This window comes from Triturus cristatus, chromosome 7 (genome assembly GCF_964204655.1).
Source record: "Triturus cristatus chromosome 7, aTriCri1.1, whole genome shotgun sequence".
In the NCBI taxonomy this organism is placed as follows: Eukaryota; Metazoa; Chordata; class Amphibia; order Caudata; family Salamandridae; genus Triturus; species Triturus cristatus.
In genome coordinates, this window is record NC_140590.1 from 178765061 (window position 1) to 178788588 (window position 23528).

Genomic DNA, 23528 nt, shown 5'->3' on the forward strand with positions numbered 1-23528 from the left:
CAAGCCTATAGCTCTTTAATAGGAGTTCTCTTCTTGAGTGAGCCTGAAGCTCTTGGTTTTGAGACTGACTGTTATGGATTTTTACTGCAGTGACCTCCCATGACTCAGCTGCATCTAGCGGCTGCTGGGTTTATTCTGTTATTACCGTCACATCCTGGGTAGAGAAAGGCAGCGCTCCAAATCTAAGGTGGGTGGGTTCAGACAGTACAAATTCCTGCCTCTGCAAAGATTACATCTCGGGGTGCGGACTGATATGTTTTAACATGGTAATGCTGATATTTAGGTAGTACAAGTCACAGTGGTTCTTTTAGTCTTCATAACGCAAATAGAAGACTTCAAACTCAAACAGGCACATCAAGTTTTTCTTATTTAACTTTTGCCAGGTAGGGGTGTGGCCAAGAAGGTGGAAGTTCTACGCCAGCCCGCACAAATCTTACATTTATCCCGCTCCTCCCGCCGGTTTCTATTTGACTGGTTGCCCCTACCTGCCGGTGGAGTGTGCCGGCACTAGCCGGGGCAGCGGGCCTGACTTGGGTCGATTGCTGGCGCTACAGAGGACTGAGGCCTGGCACCGGCCTGCCGTGGAGCCCCGGGCTCGCATGCTCCGGCGTCTGTCAGCCTGGTGGGTGGACGTGACCTGACAGTGGGGTAGGGCGGGAGACGGGCTACCAGACAACGATAGGGCAGCCATAGGGCAGAGAGTCATCTGGGGCTGCTCGCTAGGTCAGCAGAGTGGTAGCACCCTCTCCTCCTTACCGCACATAGTCCTCCTGATTGAGCTCTGCGCCGGGCTCACATACTCCAGTTCCCGGTGGCCACAGCGCCAACGCTGCAGTGGGGAAGGAGACAGGCCCCCAGGCAGCGACCAGGTGGAAGTCCATTCAAACCTGCCCTCTAGGAGGGCAGCATGGCAGCCCCCTCTCAGCCTGAATACACACACTCATCCAGACTGCATTCGGAAGTTCTGAGGTAGGCACGGGGAGCCCTTGATGCCAAAGGATTGGGCACTCCCCGGACTGCGATAACTGGGTGGACTGGCCAAGATTGAGGCTGTGCTCTTCTACGTGGGCCTCTTAAGGGTGGACAGCCACGTGGTAGCAGAAAGGTCCCTAGCCACTGAACGGATAGTCACTGAACTGCAGTTCGAGGTCTCCACAATGAAATCAACTCTCACAGATCAGATGTCTTTTCAAAGGCCGTGGTCCTAGAATGCAAGGCAGAGGATGCAGAGGGCCGCTCCCAAAGATGTAATCTGCAGTTTGTTGGATTCCCAGAGGGAGTTGTAGGGGAGACCCCGAACTGTTTATGGAAAATTGGATTAAGACCGTGCTCACTGCAGCTCTTGTCTCCCCACTATTTGTGATTGAACGGGCTCATCGGGACTTGTGTCCAGCCCCTCCCTTAGGTGCTGAGCCACTCATGCATATCGCTAAGGTCCTGAACTATAAAGACCATGACTGCATTTTGCGGGAAGCCAGAAGGATGGATGACCCTATATCCGAAAATCACACTATCCGTATATTCCCTGATTACACGCTACTAGTGCAACAACAGAGGGTGTCCTTTAATGGAGTTAAACAGAAACTGAGAGCCATGCAGCCACAATATATGCTGCTTTACCCTGCCAAATGAAAAGCCATCCATGATGGGTGCACACATTTCTTCTCTACTCATGAGGTGGCATCGGACTGCCTGGAGGTGCGGGGCGATCCCTGACCTCCAGGGGGACAGACGACCACTCCCAAGTGGTGCAGGGTGAGCAGACGAGGAAGGCGCACTGGCCAGGCACCTCCCTCCTCAGAGGATAGTGGTGCAACAGAATAGATACCTAGACTTGAAACAGGTGAACTCTGACAACGAGGAGGGAGGCCAGCCCCGTATCGATCCGGCGCAACTGCAGATGGAGCAGAAAGAAGCTACAGCACTAGTGGAGGTAGTGACTGCCTCCAACTCCAATGCCAGCATTGGTGCTGTAGTGGAAGACACCCCCCAGACTGCAGCTTCTTGACCTGATGTTGACTGATTGTAAATATGGGTATCAGTTTTGGGGGTGCCGCTGAAGTAGAGCTATCAAAATGGTGTATGTGGGGGGGAGACTTATGGCTTCTCCAGCATATGCTGGTCTTGGGCAGCCAGATATTTCCTTCTGTAATGACTCAGGAGGGGCACTGAAAGATTGTGTAGGCAGGCTACCCTCCTCCCCCTTTTTCTCTCTTGCTTTTTGTGTTTTTTTTCTTTCCATTCCTTCCCCGATTTGTGTGTTCAGGTTTGTTAAGTGTGAGTGTCGAGTGCATTAAGTGGCCAAGGGATGGAGAGTTCTTGCTGCGCACTCATGGTGTGATGATCAGGACTCACCTTCGACCGAGAGCGGTGATTTAAATTAGTTGACTGGGGAGTGTATAGGTAGCGCACAGCACACTAGCATTACAATTTTATGGCATGTGAGTGACAGGTAGTGTGCACCATTTTGAGCTTGGCTCTGCGACAAAAACCCATGCTGCTGGGATTGGAGAGTTATTTGTGATCATTGGTTGATTCTATATTGTTCTTCTATCTAAGATGTGGGTAGGGGATTGAAATATGATTGGAGAGACACGTATTGTTATTGCAGTGTTTACCTGGGGGGTGGCGGGGACTCTTTATCCTTTTCAATGCTATTTGTGGCAACACTGCGAGGTACTTGTGAAAGGATTGCACAAAGACATAGATTGACAGATGGCTCAGTTTAAACTTATAACATGGAACGTACGAGGTCTTAAATCCTTCGTAAAATTATATAGAGTCCAAACCTACCTCCGTAGACACAGTGTCCACATAGCTATGTTACAGAAACACATTTGTCTGAATCCGAGTTGCAAAAGCTCCACAAGAAATGGAGGGGCCAGATGTTTTCTGCAACTTATTCCACATATGTCCGGGGAGTGGTGATTCGGGTGGCCCCACAGGTCCAGTTCGGAGTTCTTAGCTATGATGCTCACATAGAGGGGATATATGTCTTGGTGCATGCTGAGTTGGACGGCACAGAAATTTGTCTACTGAATGTCTACGCCCCAAATGTTGACGATTGCGCGCTCTTCCTACTCTTGGAGGTTCTCCTACTACTATATTTAGGGACCCCTATATTATGGGCTGGAGACTTCAACTGTGTTTTAGATGGCACACTGGTCAGCATTCTCCGAGAGTCCACACTAAACCTAGCATGACTGCTTCCCTCCAGGGAGTTATGGATCACTTAGGTTATGTAGATGCATTGGCGCGTGATGCACCCGGGAGTTGGAGGTTATACCTGCTGCACCAATGCACACAAAGCTTTCATTAGATTAGACCGATACAGGGCTGCAAAAGTACTACAGACACAGGTGCTCGGGGGATTTCTGTAAGACAATGCCCCGGTGCGGCTGAAATGGGGGACTGGGAGTGGTCAGCCATAGGTTCCTCGTTGGCGATTACATCCAGAAGCTCTGAAAGACTATATATTTCAGAGGGAATTCAGAGTTCTGATTGCCTCTTACTTTGAAAACAATTGAGGCACTACCGCAGAGAGGAGGACCGAGTGGGAAGCGCTCAAGGTGATGACACAGGGAGAATGCCTCTCCAGGGTGGGAGGGCTGAGAAGACAACTAGAGAAAGATCTAACTGCAGCAGAGCATGCCCTGGCTGGGTTGCTGAGGAGACACAAGGAAAGCATTATTATGTGCCCAGTGTAGAGGAGGAGAAATAAGGGACAGAATAGACTGCATAGTCTGCCTGCGAATATCGCCAGTTATTTAACCACAAGGGGGACAAATCGGGACGGTTATTGGCATGGTTGCTTAAAAGTGAGCGCCCGATCATTCTCATGCTGCGTCGGACAGAAGGGAGTACTGTGTCCACCCAGACCAGCGTAAATTCCTTGCTTTATGCCCACTTGTCAGCATTGTATGGCGAGGAGGCTAGGGTTGACCCAATGGTCCTGCTACTCTTCCTCAACACTCGTAAGCTGCCCTGCCTCACGGAGGACCAATGCGACAGTCTGGTTGAGGATATTTGCCTGGAGAACCTCAAGGAGGCAGTGGCCAGGATGGCTTGTGGTAAAGCTCTGGGCCCAGACGGTCTACCGGTGGATTATTTCTAGGCCTTTGCGGACTTTCTGCTCCTTCGCCTGCTGGAGACTCTCCGAGATGCCAGCCGGAAAGGAATTCTGCCCCCGTCAATGACGGAGGCCCAAATTATAATGCTCCTCAAACCAGGTAAAGACCCTCATATCCCATGTTCCTTTCCGCCCTTATCAATGTTGAACGTTGACACTAAGATATTGGTTAAAGTATTGGCGATGCGACTGGGCAGCGTGGTGACTCATTTGGTCCATGGAGACCAATGTGGATTCATGCCGAGCAGGGGAACCCATATTAATCTGGGAAAGTTGTTTCACGTTCTGCACACGACAGAAACCATGAATATACGAGCTGCCACCATGGCTTTAGATATCAAAAAGCCTTTGATACCCTGTAGACTATTATGGGAGGTTCTGACGCGTATGGACCTTGGTGGAGACTTCATTTCTTGGGTGCACCTATTATACCATCAGCCATCGGTGAGGGTCTGCAGTGGTGGTGTGATCTGACATTCTCTCTATAGAATGGGGCTTGAGACAGTGATGCCAGTTGTTTTCACTCTTCTTGGCATTGGAGCCGTTGGTGATCGGACTACGACGAGACATACCTCGCTGGGGCATCATTGTAAATGGAGAACCCATGTTGTGTCCCTATATGCGGACGACACATTGCTTCATGTAACTCACTCCGAAGAGGCAATGCCTACCCTTATAGACATATTGACAACTTTCGGAGTAACATCGGGACTAAAAGTCAATAAAGAGAAATCGGTTATATTCCTGCTGGTGACACTGGTTGGGAAAGGTGTCATGGACCACCCCTCCCTGGAGTTTAGGTGGGAGTGAGCCCATTTCTGCTACCTGGGGATTCAGGTTGCACAATCAGCCGAGGTTCAATACTCCTTGAATATGGGTGCGTTCTCTCTGGTCTCAAGTGCTCCATTAGCTTTTGGAATCATCTCCCCCTGTCTATTATGGGGCGTGTGGCCTTGGACCGGATGGGGCTCCTCCCACATTGCCTCAATGTCCTCTAAAACTCTCTGTGCTTAATTCCTAAGACCACCTACGACACCCTCAACAGTCTCTTCATTTAATTGGTATGGGTTGGAAAATCCAGCAGGGTAAAACTAGAGATCCTAATACTAGACATGGATCAGGAGGGTTGGGCCTCCCAGACTTGCGCATCTACTATCTTGCAGGTCTCCTTCAATATGCAGCACAGTGGTGCGCAGAAGGCCCAAATATGGAGCAGGAACTCTTGGAGGATTGGGGCAGGAGGCTGATCTCTGAAGATGTCTTATGATGGTTTTCCCGCCCCCCTGAGATTGACCATTCGTGGTCCGTCAAGGTACATGAGCCTGGGAGCAGGTGGTCACCCTGGTTCTGCACAGGGCTCTGTATGCACAGACGCTCCCTCTGCAGTGGTTCCGTGGCATCTGCCATATACAGTATGTGATGGATTTGACAGGATGGTTTAACGGTGGCTCTCTAGCAGCAGGTGATTTGTATCATAACTGGACCTTTATCTCATTCACTGACGCAAGGGAATGATTCCGGGTCCCAGAGGGACAATTTTTGCTGTATGTAAAGCTGTCCCGCACAGCCTGTGATATATTAACCTCCTTTTTTGACGAGCCTCAGGAACCCATGCCTTCTTGGTGATCTTTGACCTCAGGTATGGTTCCCCATTTATGTGGAGCTCTGAAGGCGGACAATAGAGTTGATATTTCTCGGGTCCGAGCAGGTGGTTGATGGATCTACCATTGTCTCTAACTGAGGGTGAATGAAAGCGAGCATTTACACAGGTTCAAGAGGTGGCCAGCAATACTTGCTTCAAACTCGTATCTGACCCCACCTCGGTTTGCAGGGTTTGGCACAGCCTGTTCCCTGGCATGTCCCTGCTGTGGCGTCAAGCCTGTGATATTTGCTCATATGACATGAGATTGTGCCCGGCTTTGTGTTGTGAATAGCTGGTTGACTTTTGTTAGGACTAGGATGGGTCGGACTTGATGGCTGGAGGGAACACCCAACCCCCGGGGAAGGAGCGAAGGAGCGACGGTCTTCATGAAATCAGGACAGTGGCGGATGGGACCCTGACAAATCCATGGTATTAGTTTGCTTTAGATTGGTAAACCTGCCACATGATGTGGTCTTATTCACTTGTTACACAATACACTATGAGTCCATCTGGTGGGAGGAGTGGGATGGTCTCTACCATATGCTGAGCCTATCTGTGTTTCTTAGAAATGTTTAGGTCACATTGCCGCTGCCAACTGCTGCCTAGGGTTTTTTCCTTTTTCCTACATGTTTGGTTACCAGCTCATGTGGGATTATCTACTGTTTATCTTATCTGAGCACTTCCACCTACCACTAGGACCCGGTGGCACTGTCGCTCCGGGGAGGGAACCTAATTCCGTGTATTGTGCTTTGCTTGACATTATTCCCAAACAATGTGTTTACGTGTGATAAAATTGAGTACTGATGCTTGTAGGAGGCTAGCTTAGTATATGGTGCGCACTTATTTAGGTAAAGCACCCCGCACTAATCCAAATAACCCATATGTTGATTTTAGTGGTCGTAGGCAACCATAGAAAGCTCTCTAAGTGGTAGCTGTGGAGAGAAGCCTTCCGGCTTAGTCCAGCAGGAGTGTTAAGCAGCTTGTTTTACCAGAATTAATCATGTAGAGTAGGTTAAACAAAAAGAACCACACAGTGCAGTTATAAAAATAGTTATATTCATCATAAACACTCAGTAACTGTTGGAAAGTACCCATTTCTGCACAGTTACTCCCCACGTTTTTTCTTACATCTGATGCAACCTGACATGATGTGCCATGCTTCCCTGCCAAACAGGTTCCCAGGGCCACTGTTCTTTCCCAAGACAGTACCATTGTATCCAAAATTTGCACATCCCTGGCTCCAGGTAAGGCCTTTGTAAAAGGTACCATGGGTACCAAAGGCTCTGTGACCTTGGAAGGCCTCTAAGGGCTGCAGCACCTATTGTGCCATCCTTAGAGGCCCTGCATCTTATATATAACACTATCTCTCTCTCTCTCTCTCTCTCTCTCTCACACACACACACACACACACACACACACACACACACACACACACACACACACACACACACACACACACACACACACACACACACACACACACACACACACACACACACACACACACACACACACACACACACACACACACACACACACACACACACACACACACACACACACACACTCACTCACTCACTCACTCACTCACTCACTCACTCACTCACTCACTCACTCACTCACTCTCTCTCTCTCTTTTGGTGCAGAGAAAAGTGAAAACTCAACATGACACACATCCCTGTGTAAATACCAAAGGAAATGATGGACGGAGTGTTGAACACTGCAAGCACTCACCCCCAGTCAACTGATCTGGGTTTAATCCATCACCGTTCTTTAGCCCACTCTGCCACCCCAGTTCAGACATGGCCATATGCAAATCAGTCTGACTCTGTGCCTCATGGGAACAGTCCTGCCCGAACTGCCAAGCCATGTCTTCCCTGGACTGGAAACAAGCTTCATGTGTGCCATATCTGCATTGCACTGCCTCGGGCCTAGGTAAGTCACCCTTCTAGCAGGGTGCACTTGCCCTTAGATAAGGGTACAGAGGCATGAGCCCTAAAAAGTATATGGTCTGAAGAATGGTCACTACAAACCCCAAAGCTCCATAATGGCTCTACTAAAAACTAGCAAGTTTGGTAGCAGACTTCTCAGCACATTAAACCCACATTGATGCCACTGTGGGATTTAATGTAAAAAGCACTCATAGGGCATCTTAGAGATGCCCCCTGAAAATCAACCAGCCCTGGTGTGGTTCCTGAATGACTGCCCGCCGCTTGTCACCCCCAGACAGGTTTCTGGACTTCTGGGTAGAGAGCCTCCGCTCTCTGGGTTCAGAAACAGAGCCTATCCTGGCCAGAGGTGTCATGCCTCCTACCCCAGGATGGACTGGGTCCAGGAAAGGGGAAGCTTCAAAGGCTGCCACCTTTGGACACTGCTCCTGCCTTCTGCTGCCCACAGCAACTGGCTCCCACCAGTTCTGGCCCCCACTTTTGGCAGGAGAATCGTCAGGAAATCCAAGCTAGGAAGAGAGGTGTACCAACCTTTGCCAGTCCCACCCCTCTGGTGGAGGAGGCCAGGTGAAGCACACATCTCAGTCCCCTCCATCTTGAAGATGAGGGGACTCAACCAATTAGGAAGAGGCCCATGCCACTGGAGGGTGGCATAATAGGGGGTGTACCCACCCCAAGGAAGAGACCCATTTGTCCTAACCTGCACCCCCTTTAACACCCCTAAGTTTAGTATGGCGACCCTAAACCTTGCCTCCTCAGATTCAGGGAAGAAAGAAGACGGACCAAAGAGCCGTGCTGACCCAGTAAGCAGAGGACACCCACTGCCTGAGTGGCCCAACACCCCAAGAAGTTCTCCCCAGCGATTCTGACCAGGAATCTGGTGATCTTCGACCTCCCTCAAGCCTCAAGATGACGCTTGTATAGTGCAACCTGAAGGGTGACCGTGACTAGAGCTGGTAAGAAAACCCAACGCCAGAAGACACCCCTCCACCCGACGCCCCATGGCGTTGGGTGTCTCCAGGCATCCCTCAAGATCGAAACTTACCTCTCCTCCCAGTGGTAACCTTCAGGAAGTCTCCCTTCCCGAGGCTACAGCCCTTTTGCGCAACCAAAGGTCTCCATTGGAAAGCACAGGGTCTCCAACGTCCGTTTTGCACCCTGCACCCAGCCGCCCCAGTGCCGCAGGTGGTGCTTCTCCTATTCTGGCCGTGGGCCCCTGCAGTGCTGACCTTAACCTTAGGAGCTTTGCTACCACACCTGAGTGGCCTGCTCGTCAGTAGTACCTAACCGAGGCCCCTTAGCCCGATTGGCTAACATTGGGCCCCTGCACTCTGCACCCGGCCGCCCAAGTGCCACTGGTGGCGCAATTTGAGTTCCCATCTAGACCTTGGGGAACCTTGGTCCTAACCCCCCAAACTCACCCTGGTAAGTTGTGTACTTACCTGAGAAACCGCTAACACTTATTCCCCATAGGAACCCATGTAAAGAGATTTTGGGCCTAATAAATGTCTGTGCTGGTGTGTTTTATAAAAAAAAAAAGAGAATCCTATTGCACAGTATAAAATGTCGTACTTGCCTTGTATATAGCAATCCTAAGGTGTGGTTTCTAAGCATACCACCCCCAGTACTCAAAGTAATCTAAAAGTAATCCAAGAGTAATTAAAATTAATTACTGTGTAATTTAAACAGTTTTCAAGGTACACCCTAACCTGTAACTACTTCAATTTCAAGCAAAACTGCATTTTCTTGAAGTCTTGCATTTTGAAAGTACATCTTACTTACCCGTGCCAAGTCCTGCTTGGGTCTAAAATAAAACATAAGAATATCTTTAATATACTTACCTAATTGGTATGGATTCTGTCTCTGAGTGTGTATATTAGTCTTTGATTGAACCAATGCTTAACACACCCTCTGGATAGGCCTAACTGCTTGTCCAAACTACTACAAAGGGAGCTGTTGGTACTTACCTAATTTAGCCTCTGCTGTCTGGGGACTTCCTGGACTCTGCACACTATACCTTACTTTGCTGTAGGAAGCTGGCTCTGTATATACTATACCAAACTAACAATGTTTGTTAATCACCACGTTCAAAACACATACTAACTTAGACATACCTACATGACAACTTATACTCACCGTCACACTCAACAACCCGAAGTAGAGAGAAAGGATGAAACACGTGTTTAGCAGCCTTTATATAAACGCAGAGACTGAAACTGTGCATACATATCGCTTCAATCTGGACCATTAGCGCCAAGGCCAGATAGGTGATGCAATCTATGATGGTGGGAAATCAGCTTTGAGCGCAACCTTTGGGTAATTTTGAGCCTGAATCCTTTCCTAAGAGCAGACCAACAAACCAATGTGAAGGCTATCAAGAGAAGTAGGAGTTTTGTGATGAGGGGGGGTACCTTTTTACCTCTAGAAAGAAATATTGACAGTATTTACATACACACTTTGGGCAGGAGAATCGTCAGGGAATCCAAGCTAGGAAGAGAGGTGTACCAACCTTTGCCAGTCCCACCCCTCTGGTGGAGGAGGCCAGGTGATGCACACATCTCAGTCCCCTCCATCTTGAAGATGAGGGGACTCAACCAATTAGGAAGAGGCCCATGCCACTGGAGGGTGGCATAATAGGGGGTGTACCCACCCCAAGGAAGAGACCCATTTGTCCTGCCTGCACCCCCTTTAACACCCCTAAGTTTAGTATGGCGACCCTAAACCTTGCCTCCTCAGATTCAGGGAAGAAAGAAGACGGACCAAAGAGCCGTGCTGACCCAGTAAGTAGAGGACACCCACTGCCTGAGTGGCCCAACACCCCAAGAAGTTCTCCCCAGCGATTCTGACCTGGAATCTGGTGATCTTTGACCTCCCTCAAGCCTCAAGATGACGCTTGTATAGTGCAACCTGAAGGGTGACCGTGACTAGAGCTGGTAAGAAAACCCAACGCCAGAAGACACCCCTGCACCCGACGCCCCATGGCGTTGGTTGTCTCCAGGCATCCCTCAATATCAAAACTTACCTCTCCTCCCGGTGGTAACCTTCAGGAAGTCTCCCTTCTGGAGGCTACAGCCCTTTTGCGCAACCAAAGGTCTCCATTGGAAAGCACAGGGTCTCCAACGTCCGTTTTGCACCCTCACCCAGCCGCCCCAGTGCCGCAGGTGGTGCAGCTCCTATTCTGGTCGTGGGCCCCTGCAGTGCTGACCTTAACCTTTGGAGTTTTGCTACCACACCAGAGTGGCCTGCTCGTCAGTAGTACCTAACCGAGGCCCCTTAGCCCGATTGGCTAACATTGGGCCCCTGCACTCTGCACCCGGCCGCCCAAGTGCCACTGTGGCGCAATTTGAGTTCCCATCTAGACCTTGGGGAACCTTGGTCCTAACCCCCCAAACTCACCCTGGTAAGTTGTGTACTTACCTGAGAAACCGCTAACACTTATTCCCCATAGGAACCCATGTAAAGAGATTTTGGGCCTAATAAATGTCTGTGCTGGTGTGTTTTATAAAAAAAAAAGAGAATCCTATTGCACAGTATAAAATGTCGTACTACCTTGTATATAGCAATCCTAAGGTGTGGTTTCTAAGCATACCACCCCCAGTACTCAAAGTAATCTAAAAGTAATCCAAGAGTAATTAAAATTAATTACTGTGTAATTTAAACAGTTGTCAAGGTACACCCTAACCTGTAACTACTTCAATTTCAAGCAAAACTGCATTTTCTTGAAGTCTTGCATTTTGAAAGTACATCTTACTTACCCGTGCCAAGTCCTGCTTGGGTCTAAAATAAAACATAAGAATATCTTTAATATACTTACCTAATTGGTATGGATTCTGAGTGTGTATATTAGTCTTTGATTGAACCAATGCTTAACACACCCTCTGGATAGGCCTAACTGCTTGTCCAAACTACCACAAAGGGAGCTGTTGGTACTTACCTAATTTAACCTCTGCTGTCTGGGGACTTCCTGGACTCTGTGCACACTATACCTTACTTTGCTGTAGGAAGCTGGCTCTGTATATACTATACCAAACTAACAATGTTTGTTAATCACCACGTTCAAAACACATACTAACTTAGACATACCTCCAGGACAACTTATACTCACCGTCACACTCAACAACCCGAAGTAGAGAAAGGATGAAACACGCGTTTGGCAGCCTTTATATAAACGCAGAGACTGAAACTGTGCATACATATCGCTTCAATCTGGACCATTAGCGCCAAGGCCAGATAGGTGATGCAATCTATGATGGTGGGAAATCAGGTTTGAGCGCAACCTTTGGGTAATTTTGAGCCTGAATCCTTTCCTAGGAGCAGACCAACAAACCAATGTGAAGGCTATCAAGAGAAGTAGGAGTTTTGTGATGAGGGCGGGGTACCTTTTTACCTCTAGAAAGAAATATTTACAGTATTTACATATTATACATCTGCACTTATAGAATCCTAACTTTAACATCAAGGCACTCCACCACCTGGTCGATGGACCAATTAGTTGGACTGGTTGATGGTGATATAGAACCAGCTACAACACATTTAAAGTTTCAGGATCTTTAATCAATACCCTTTAAAGAATCACAAACTCGTTCTTTGTTAATAAATGTTTAGTTTATTTAATTAAATTCACCTTCATTGGCATAATCATCATTATAATCAATCAGAATTTTAATAACATTGCCATAAATCAGTATGACAATTATATTTACCTAATCTCTGATTTTGGCGACCATTCTCCCGCAACCTATTAGCCCTGCATAAATCAAATCTCTTCCGATGTAACCCTCCAATCGAATGCAGGCTACAACCCCAATCAGTCCGGAGAAAAGTTATTTCGCTCAGCACGAAACAGTCCCAAAGATCTCCGGGGACACAACACTTGTGCAAGCAAATCGGTCAACGGGATTCTGATCACACTCCTAGAACGCAACAACCTAACACCCTTCTACTAACCCCCCTTTTATAATGAATTTTGGGTAACATGCTACATTTGCTGCATTGGGAATGGCTCTGATTGGTTAAGCCCTCAAAATTTGCAATATCGGACTGTATTCACAAAGTTCCTTGTTTCTCATGCTCTACCGAAGATGTCATTCCATGGTTTGGACAGTTTTCATGCGAAAGGGTCCGAAGTGTGGTATTCGTTGCATAGCATTTAGGTCTTGTCTCTTTAATTAGAACATTCTGTGTTAGAACACAGACTAGGTCATAGGCTTGAGAAGTTCACTGTGGCAGTTATGATTTAACCTGGATCTAGATGAGACGTTCATCTCATATCTCCTGTAACAAGAGATCTATGCTGTACAAGATTCAACCTGCCAATAAACCTTTATTGGGTAACCTCATCCTGTGAGTTGGAGTTCGTGTGCCTTGAAGCATTCTACAATTTGGTACCAGGAGTGGGGTCTGAGTCATCGTGCTGCAAACCAACACGCTTAACCTCGGAGGACCTCACATGATTAATTGGACTCCAGTTCAGGCTCCGATTCAAATTGAATGGTAACTAAGCCATCGTGTTTTTCCTAAAACTACTGATTGATTGGTTCCGGTGAAATTGCTTTGTTTGACTGCTACTTTAATTCCTTCGTGACAACCTGCAGCGTGAAGTACGTATTTTATCAGTTTGACGACTTTCATTTCGAAGCGCTGTATTGTATTATTTAAGTTTTATTCAAATACATTTGAGCGCATCCTGCATCCTGCTTTGGGAAAGATCGTTGCTTACGATATTTTAAATAACGCTTACTTCTGGCATCATTCGATCGTTGCAGTCACAGGCGGAGCTTGGAGTTCCATGTTCTGGCGTCTTCTTCTCTCAGCACTCTTCCGTCAACTACGAGGCATCCTGGGATAAAAGCGCGCTGACGTCACGCGCACTGTGGCGGCCATTTTGGATTGGGAATATTTTTACACGAACCGGAACGGAAATCGTTTTACAAGCATAATCAGTTGGGAATATACATTTGGAGTACACGGATGACCTTCGCCCTCAATTTCACCGTGATTTACACACCATTAGCCAAGGTGCTGGGCATTGTGAGTTTTTTCTAAAAAAAAAAAAAAAACATTGTGGGGAGAAAATCTATAACTGGGTCAACAACAATTACAATACCAAGAATCAGTTCACAATGGCATCCAGTCAGGGTGTCATTCAACCTGCGCCATTTTTACCAAAAGCAGGCAAACCTGATTTGAAATGGGTAGAATGGCTCAGAGATTTTGAAAACTACCTCACAGCCATAGATGCAGACAATTACTCGCCTAAAAGAAAGTTGGCTCTGTTAGTTAATCACTTAGGTACGGCAGGCCGTAGGGTCTTTGACAATCTACCAAGACATCCTGCTCCTTCAGCTGAAGACACAATTTGGAATGTATATACTGAAGGGAAACTACGTATGGCTAAACAATACTCGGATACTCCAAGTGTTCTCCTAGAACGATATAACTTTGCAATGTGCAAACAATCCAGTGAAGAGTCAGTTGAAGACTACATAACTACTTTGCGTGTTTTAGCTGAAAAATGTGAATTTGGATCTGAAATTGATACTTACATTAGGGACCAATTTGTGTTTCATTGTTTCTCGAAGAAAGTTCAAGAACGACTACTTGCTTCACGTAACCCTAATCTGACTGAAACTATTGATATAGCGAAAAGTATAGAGAGATCAATTGTTACTTCAAAGGTATTGTCAGGGCAGCAAAATCAGTCTTTGACTACTGATTTACAAACGTCAGTACGACCGGTGTGTGCCTCTAATGTAAGCTTGGTTTCTGATGAGAACATAGTGGGTGCTATCAGTAATAGACAACCATATAACAAGAATAGAGGCTACAAAAACCAGGCTCAAAGGGGTCAATTGGTTTGTTATCGATGTGGATCAAGAACTCATATCGGGAACAACCTTAATTGCCCTGCTTTGAATAAAAGATGTACCAAATGCCAGAAAATTGGCCATTTTCAAGGCTCTTGCAGGAGTAATGTAAACCCTAGCTTGAACAGAGTCAGAATATCCAACATTGCATTAGATGAACAAGAGGTGCAAGAGTGCATGACAGATTTTGGAAACATTGTAGTCACCATTGAGGTACCGGAATCACTGGGCAAACCAATAAAAGGACCATTAGTCGACATGTGCATAAGTGGTAAGATAATCCCAGCAATGGCTGATTCAGGTGCACCTGTCACTATTCTGGCAGATTGCACATTTTATCAGCTGTGGCCCAAAGATATGTCTCTCATTGCTCCTGATATTAATCCCAAAGCATTCGGGGAGCAGGACATAGATCTTTTGGGTTATTTTCTAGACAAATTAGAATGTTTAGGAAGGGCTGTCAGAACAAAGATATATGTAGCCATAAAGGGAAGGAACATCATAGGTTGGAAGGATCTTGCTTTGTTAGGGATCATATTGCGGCCTGGTCAAGACCCTCCAATTGTTCTTGGTGACCTCCCTTCGAGCATGTTGGCAAGTGTCCAAATTGATATGAAGGTGGACGACATCACGAAGTCTTTTCCTGACGTGTTCAGGAATACTGTAGGTGAGGTAAAAGGGTATGAACATAGCATAAAGCTAAAAAAAAACCCAGTACCAGTAATACACAAGGTTAGACCAGTACCTCTTACGGTTAGGAAGGAGTTGAGGGTTTTGCTTAATAATTTAGAGGCTGAGGGAATAATATCACCGATTGATTCTTCAGAATGGATTTCTCCGGTGGTTTTGCGGAAGAAAAAGAGTGGGGAACTCAGGCTGTGTGTAGATTTAAGGTCATTAAATCAGAATATCCTTGTAGATTGTCATCCATTACCCCTTATACACGAGATGCTAGCGAAGATAGGGAAATCTAAATTCTTCTCCACTATAGATTTACACTCTGCTTATCACCAGATTAAACTCACCTCAGACTGTCAAGCACTCACTGCGTTTGTAACTCCTTTTGGAGCTTACAAATATTTAAGATTGCCGTTTGGATTGGCATCGGCGGCAAGCGTGTTCCAAAAATTGATGGATGGTCTTTTTGGGGATACACCACAGGTACAGGCATATCAGGATGATGTGTTAATACACACTGAAACTGAAGAAGAACATATAGAAATTCTGAAGAGAGTTTTGTCCATTTTACAAGACAGAGGCATGACAGTTAAGGCCAATAAATGCAAATTGTTAGTTGATAATGTCGAATATTTAGGACACAACATTTCATGTGAAGGTATAAAACCTAAATTCTGCAATGTAGAAGCAATACGCGATGCACCACCACCTACTGACAAAGATTCTTTGCGATCATTTTTAGGCCTTTGTGAATATTACGCTAGGTTTGTTCCAGGTTATGCACAATTAATTCAACCATTAAGACTCCTGTTAAAAAAAGGAATGAAATTTGAATGGAATGACATATTGCATGAAGTATTTAAGGAAGTTAAGTTGTTAGTCATCAACGCCCCAGCTTTACACCCATTTGTCTCAGATGCAAAATCTTTCATTGCAGTGGATGCCAGCCAGAAAGGTCTTGGTGCAGTTTTTGGTCAATGGATAGATGGAAAGGAAAAAACTATTGCGTTTGCCTCTCGTACTTTGACCTCCACAGAATGCAACTATAGCACAATTGAGCGGGAGGCACTTGCTATAGTTTGGGCGGTACAGAAATTTAAAACGTATGTTTGGGGTACTCGTTGTGAGATTTTCACAGACCATAAGCCGTTAGTTTCGTTACTGAGTGGCAATGGATTGGGAAAATCTTCAGCGAGATTAGTTAGATTATTGTCCAAGTTGCAGGAATATAACTTAAATATCGTGTATATTCAGGGTGGTAAAAACACTCGGGCTGACTGTTTGTCTCGTATACCTTTGCCTGATTGTGGTGAAGGTGAGGATGACTGTCACAAGGATTGCGTGGTAGGTCTCATAGATGCTGTTGACAAGTGCAATGGGAGCATTTCTCAGGAAGAGTGGGCTGCTGCAATGGATGGTGATGAAACACTCAAAAAGGTGGAAATTTTCAACAAAAGTAAATGGCCAACTGGAAAAGGGTTGAGTAGTGAGTTAAGGAGCTTTGCTCAAATCAGTGAGCAAATTTCGTTTGAGAACGGGGTTTGTGTGAGGAATGGTTTGTTTGTCCCTCCTGCATCTTTAAGGAATAAGATCATAGATATTGCACACGAAGGGCATTTAGGAATTTCTGCAACTTGTAAAATTCTTAGGAACATATTCTGGTGGCCATCCATGGTTAAACAAGTAGCATTGTTTGTAGAGAATTGTCCTAGTTGTGTGGTATCAGACAAACACTGGAAAGTTCATGTAAAACCTTTGATCACGGTACCCTTTCCAGACTTACCTTGGGACAAAATTGCTCTAGATTTTTCAGGTCCATTTAACATATTGCCTTCTGATAAAAAATATTGTATAGTGGCGATAGATTATCATTCTAAATGGATTTATTATTCATTTGTTGAAGCAGCCAATTCGAACAATGCTATCTTATTTCTGCAGAATATCTTCAAAAGTGAAGGTACTCCCAGTTTTGTGATTACAGATAATGGGCAACACTTTATCTCACAACAATTTACCAGTTTCCTTGAAAGTGCTGACATAAAACATTGCCGTGTAGCGCTTTATAGCCCGTCATCTAATGGTTTAGTTGAGAGGGCTAACAGGTTTATTAAAGAAGGGGTGCAGACAGCCATCGCAACAAAGGTTGAGGTTGGTGCTTTCTTACAAAAGAAACTTTGGGCTTACTTGACAACGCCTCATTCTACTACTGGTGTTTCACCTTTCAAAGCACTTAGGGGAAGGGAAGCCAGATCCAGATTGATTCCACAATGGTTTAAGAATGTGGAGGCTGGCTCTTTGTTGTTGGAGAAAAGAAACACCATGACGGATCTTCAAGAGGTGAAAACTAGGGTTGTAAACAAGCAATTGGTTCAAAAAAGGAATTATGATGGCACTTCTGCTCATCATGTTCCTTTTATCAAAGTTGATGATTGGGTTATCATTAAGAAACCTTTCAAAGTGGTTAAAGGACAATCAAAGTTTTCTTTGCCAGTTCAAGTAGAAAAAGTTACTGAATCTTCTGTGTTTTTAGGTAGTAAAGGGTGGTGGAACAAAAACAGTGTAGCAAAGGTTTCTGATAATCAAGTCAAGATTTTCAACAAAGTTTATTCTGATGTCTATGATGGAGAAGATGAAGGGTTTAATTTTGGTCCTGATTTGAATGATAACTTTAGTCTGGATAATTCTACTCCTAATCATGATTTGCATGTCAGTCCTGATTTGGATGTTAGTGTTGATTCTTCAAATCAACCCACCTGCTCCATGGACGAGGTATCTGCACGTGTTCATCGTGTTTGTAAGGTGCCTCAAAAATTTAACGACTATGTAATGTATTAATCTTTATTTTTGGTTTAGGTTTTGTTGTTTTGTTTATGGGGGGGGGTATGTGGTATTCGTTGCATAGCATTTAGGTCTTGTCTCTTTAATTAGAACATTCTGTGTTAGAACACAGACTAGGTCATAGGCTTGAGAAGTTCACTGTGGCAGTTATGATTTAACCTGGATCTAGATGAGACGTTCATCTCATATCTCCTGTAACAAGAGATCTATGCTGTACAAGATTCAACCTGCCAATAAACCTTTATTGGGTAACCTCATCCTGTGAGTTGGAGTTCGTGTGCCTTGAAGCATTCTACACGAAGTATCAATATTGCGGCTGCTAAGGACAGGTGTCCTTTGTCTTCTCTGTCAGTCACACTAGTTGAGCTTTGGTAGTCCTCCACGTTCCTATCCTTGACGAGAAACACTGTGACTCGGTCAGAGGACGCCTGGGGATCTTCAGTGCCGATCTTCAGTGCCATCCGAGTCTGAGCAGTAGACATCGTGCTCACACGACGGTGGCCACTTCCAAACTCCATTTTGGATATTGCGGCCTAGTAGGCCCGAATGCCAATTTAAGCGAAACAAACATAAAGAATAATTAATATACGGAAATGAAGATTCTAATGTTTAAACCCACACTAATCCCTTTATATATTAGTATTTTCCTAGCTTAAAACAACATTTAAAGCAATAATACTCACCATTTTGTCCTATCAGGAATGCAAAACATTACAAAAGCAATATAAACCATGCTATTTTCTATATCAACAAAATCTACCGTTAATATGCGTACCACAGTTATTCATCAGGGTTATTTGCCATGCAATTTGCATTTAGTCCTGCGTGAAATTCGTGTTTATCAAGATGTGAAGTTGATTAATACCACTCTCCAATCCATTAGTACAGGTTAGTTTTTAGAATAATTACGTAATTAGTATTTTCATGCAAAATAGAGAAGGTATACGAAATTTCGTTTCACCTGCTCCACCAGGTCCAAACAAGCACTGTTAGAGCGAGCGAGCGCAGATGGCCGGAAGGGGGCGGAGGTGATGGTGTCTAAAGGCGTGTCTTCTACCTCATCCTCCCTCACCTCAGCCCCCGAGGGCCTCCCTAGTCTCAGCAATCAATGAAAATTAAAGTGCAGAGAAAGGATGAATGGCTGGGGCTCGAGTCCCCCCTTTGTTCCCTTAAACTACTGGTGGGCAAGAGGTAAACTACAGCAGCCTCACGGAGCAGCACTTAAGTTAAACAGTCACACTGTCAGGACAGTTTGTGACGTAGAGAAAGGGGGCGAGCGGAGTGGGGGTCCCATAGGTAGAAGGGGGATTACACAACTTGTCTTACTCTTAAAAATATCACCATGATGGGTGAAGTGCAGGGACACTTCTGAACCTATTTTTTTTTATTCTAGCGTGGTCTACATATACTCAAAGACAACAGTGGTGCAGAAACACAGGAATGCTCACTCACATGCATTAAAGTCTAGCAACCCAATGCAACCCATGCTTTACTGTGGATGTGATTCCGCATTAAAAACAACCCGTATAAGGGCAGGATTGAGTCAATGGTTCAGCCCATTAGAGTAGAAATAGCTTTAACATGCACAGGAAATGCTGGAACTGAGACACAGGGGTGCGGGGGAAAAACTAGCATAGAAGTGAATTACGTTAAAATAAAGATACAAGAACTGTAGCGAAAAATAAGCTGTATCACAAGTTGCTTAAGTAGCTCAGTAGGTTGAGTGCCCAAAGCACAGATTTCAGTAAGCAAGAGGCCAGATATTTTATCTAGACAAGGCCACCTCAACCTGTAATCCTTCCAAGGTCAAGAAGACTGGTATCAACGAGTTGAGTAACAACAAGTAATACTGAAGTTTCTAGAGGTAATCTACACTGTGTGAATAATCACTATTCTTATAAGCAATGGGGCATATTATCAAGCACGGCGTTAAAGATATTGCCGCTTTATGGCCTTGATAATGGGCTTGATAATATGCCGCAGAGAATTCCCATAGAAGCACATGTTGACACCAGAACATGGGCTTCTATAAGAATTCTCCAGGGTATATTATCAAGCCCATTATCGCGGCTTTAGCGGCAGTTTTCTGCCGCTAAAGCGGCGATAATTTTAACGCAGTTTCTTGATAATATGCCCCACAGTGTCTCAAGGAGGAATGCAAAGGCATACGCCATTATTATATAAAGTGCATTTCACGCTTTAACTCTCATGTGAAGGTCTACACATTCATGACATGCGCTAAAAACACATTCAGAAAATTAGATATTAAAAAAGAGTGTCTCAGGTCTCATTTGGGACTGGCCTTTGCAGAAGTCACTGCTCCTTGGTGTGACCCTGCAGCTTTGGGAGTTTAGTGAACGTGTGTGTAGAAGTGCATAACCTCAAAGTCGTGATGCTGTCAGCAGCCATTGCTTTGTGCTAAAATTAAACATGGCTGCAACGAGACATCAAGGGTGTCTAAATTGTGAAAGTGACTGCTGGGTTGCCCCGTACATGGGCAAGATTTGCAGTGGTGTGCAGCATGAGGGAATAAGAAATCAAGAAAACTCTCAGTAAAAGAAAATGACAAGTTGCCACCGGAGCTTGTCCAATTAAATACACACCTTGGGAAAGAGGTCTGAGGGAATGGGGTAGAAGAAATAGTACCTACATCGCAGCAGACGGGCTCTAATGAAGTGCAATTAATTGTTGCTTGGCTGGGGTTCCTCAGCTAGGAACGGAAGTGGTGTACTGGCTGCGCAAACCAATCAGGAGGCAGCAAAGAAGAGTGACACTGGAGTCAACTGGCGGTAAGCAGCAGACGGGATCAAAGTCCTATACTTAATATAGCATGTCTCGAAGACAGCACATGAGCTGCCTGGGCTCAACCTAAAAAGAAAAGCACAGCCAATGTGTTTTTCCTAAACTCAGAACTTCTTCAGGGCTGTAGGATATAGTTATAATAATATATACATGTTTTTTAAAAATTTTAAAGAAGGATCTAACACCATCAATGTGAATATTTACAGGCACCATTCAACAAACAGAATTCATTACCAGAATGATTTCAAAATTGGTAAACTTCCACTGTATCTGTAATTAATGCAGTCCGAAATGCGCTTTTTAAAGCAATGTATTTGAATTGTTCACAGGACTATTACGGCAGAAGAGCAATTTAATTTCCCTTCCTATTTGTCCCTATAATTCCAAATAATTCTAATCGCACTCTGCTATAATTCATCTTAGTACATTTTAGCAGAGGAGCAAATTAATTTTTTATTTCTTTGAGTAATTTCAGAAAGTGCTCGAACACAATTATATATATAATTTTTATAAAATCTTCATCAATGTAATTTGGTTATTTCACCCTTAGCACTACTCTTATTTCGCTTCAAGGAACATGCAGCATAAAAAGCTGTAAATAAAGTGAATTGTAGGATGAGACTCTAGTATAGGAAATTACATGATGCTGATTAAGAGCGAAGAGTTGAGGGTTTTATTTCTTCATTTATTTCAAATTGTTACATGTAACCTTTCAGTTACATAAGTACCAGAAGGAAATAGGATCACTGTGCAATCTAAAGAAAGATCAGTATAGGGGAAGACGAATCCAACCGTGCAGGGTGGTGCCCATAGCTTATGTTCTGCAATCCTGATGGTTTGGAAGGCTCATTTACAACACAAGGCCCAATAGTTCGGTTTTCATCTGATTCATGAAGCACATGTGCTAGGGTCTGGGTCTTGAGGGCTGAGGACATTCCATAGCCTTAGGCCTCTGACCTGACTAACTTGTTATAGTTTATCACATTTTTGACACACAACATTTAATCCTCGATAATTATATCACTCCTGCTGTAGAAATCCAATACTTCTTATTACACTTGAAAATATTAGCTAGCACCCTGGGTATGGGTACCACTGAGATGGATAACAGTGTCAATCAATTGCACCATAATGCCCCGCAAGTCAGCGTGTGGTCTATATATACATATGATATGTCATGATAACCCATTAAATGACCTCAAAATCTACCAAGTGTTTCAATTTTCCCTTTCCTCGTACTTTAGTTTGAGCGTCACTATGTACATATATATGTTTAATATTGATGGTGAGTAACACTTTTGTCAAAACTCTGAACATATTGTATTTACAGCACTTGCAATTGCACTGAAGTCATGACGCAGCCATATGTTACGAATGACGCCATTTAATTCAGTTTCAAAGAGATAGTACTGAGTAAACGTGGTACATCTGATTGTCCCAAAGCGAGGAGGCTCATGGGTAGAGGGAATGAGCACAGATAGTCATGCCTGTTGTCAAACCCTATGTTTCTGTGACAAGTTTGACCTTTGAACATTTAGCCTTTTCCCTTCGATTTTCCCATAAGTGTATGTCTGGATGTTGGATGTAAATCTATTGGTGAAATTTCCAGGAAGTAAGGAGTTTCGACTTAAAATGTACAAAGGATTCCAGGACCACTCCAGCAAACCTGACACATCTACCCAAGAGTGCAGCTGCGAATGCACAAGTGTAAGATATCGGTGCAATAGTACTTAATGACTTTGTTGCGTTATACAGTTGGCCTTATACAGCCTTAGAATAATAACTACAATGATATCCGTGGCAGGATGGTTTGCAATCAGTAGCGTGGGGCGAGAGGGCGTGACGAGCTTGGCGGTAGATTGCTGGATGTGGCCCCAAACAAAGTTGCTTTTATGCACGGGTTATCAGACCAGCTTTTATTAGTCCCAACCATAATGTTTGCTATATGTTGACAATGTACTGGTTTCTGTTACAGGTGGACGAATCATTTCTCTCACCTGACTGCAGCCAGAATTGCACGTGCACAGCGGCCGGAGGGGTATTTTGTGAGGCAATATCATGCGAGCTCTGCTTGTTGAGGCAAGGCGTTAGAGGCTGCTTCCAGAAGAATGGGAAATGCACTATGACTCCAGGACCACAGTTCAACTCGTTTGACGGCATGTCAGGCATGGTGTCATACACAGGACCCTATGAGGTGACCTCACTCTGCGACGAGACATCAAAATCCTGGGTCCGCGTTGTTGTCGACTTCCAGCTCTGCAATGCAGATGGTGAAAGGATGGCCCAACTTGTCCATGTTTACTTCAGCGATGCACACATATCAATCTCTAAGAGCCAGAAAGCTTGGGTAAGTAGATGACAGACCTGTCTCCTTTCATACCGCTGTCAGGCATGTCTCTTTGGCTGGCGATGGCACACCCCTGACACCACCTGTAGCAGTAGCAGAATCCATCCTTATTATTGTTGGCACTGGAGTGTCTCTTAACCCCATATTGTTAGCTCTGTCTACTCCCATGTTTGTCATTGTTTCCATAGACAGTCTCGCAGGACCCACTTATACCGCTATCGCCACTCGCCCCTCCACCGGGGATTATTTTACCATCTCTTAGACACATTACCTGCCT

General features: G+C 45.0%; 2 protein-coding genes across 2 annotated transcripts in view; both read left to right on the top strand.

The window, feature by feature from the left end:
* Window positions 1–641, top strand: part of LOC146809163 (IgGFc-binding protein-like) — a 72900-nt gene extending 72259 nt beyond the window's left edge. Inside the window, exon 13 of the mRNA XM_085614838.1 lies at window positions 384–641. Within this exon, the coding sequence (XP_085470964.1) occupies window positions 384–641 (258 nt within the window). The remainder of the gene's footprint in view (window positions 1–383) is intronic.
* LOC146809162 (IgGFc-binding protein-like) overlaps window positions 1–23528 on the top strand; it is a 272114-nt gene that overhangs the window by 240108 nt on the left and 8478 nt on the right. The window contains exon 18 of the mRNA XM_085615956.1: window positions 22880–23251. The gene's annotated coding sequence lies outside the window, so the exon portion shown is untranslated. The remainder of the gene's footprint in view (window positions 1–22879; window positions 23252–23528) is intronic.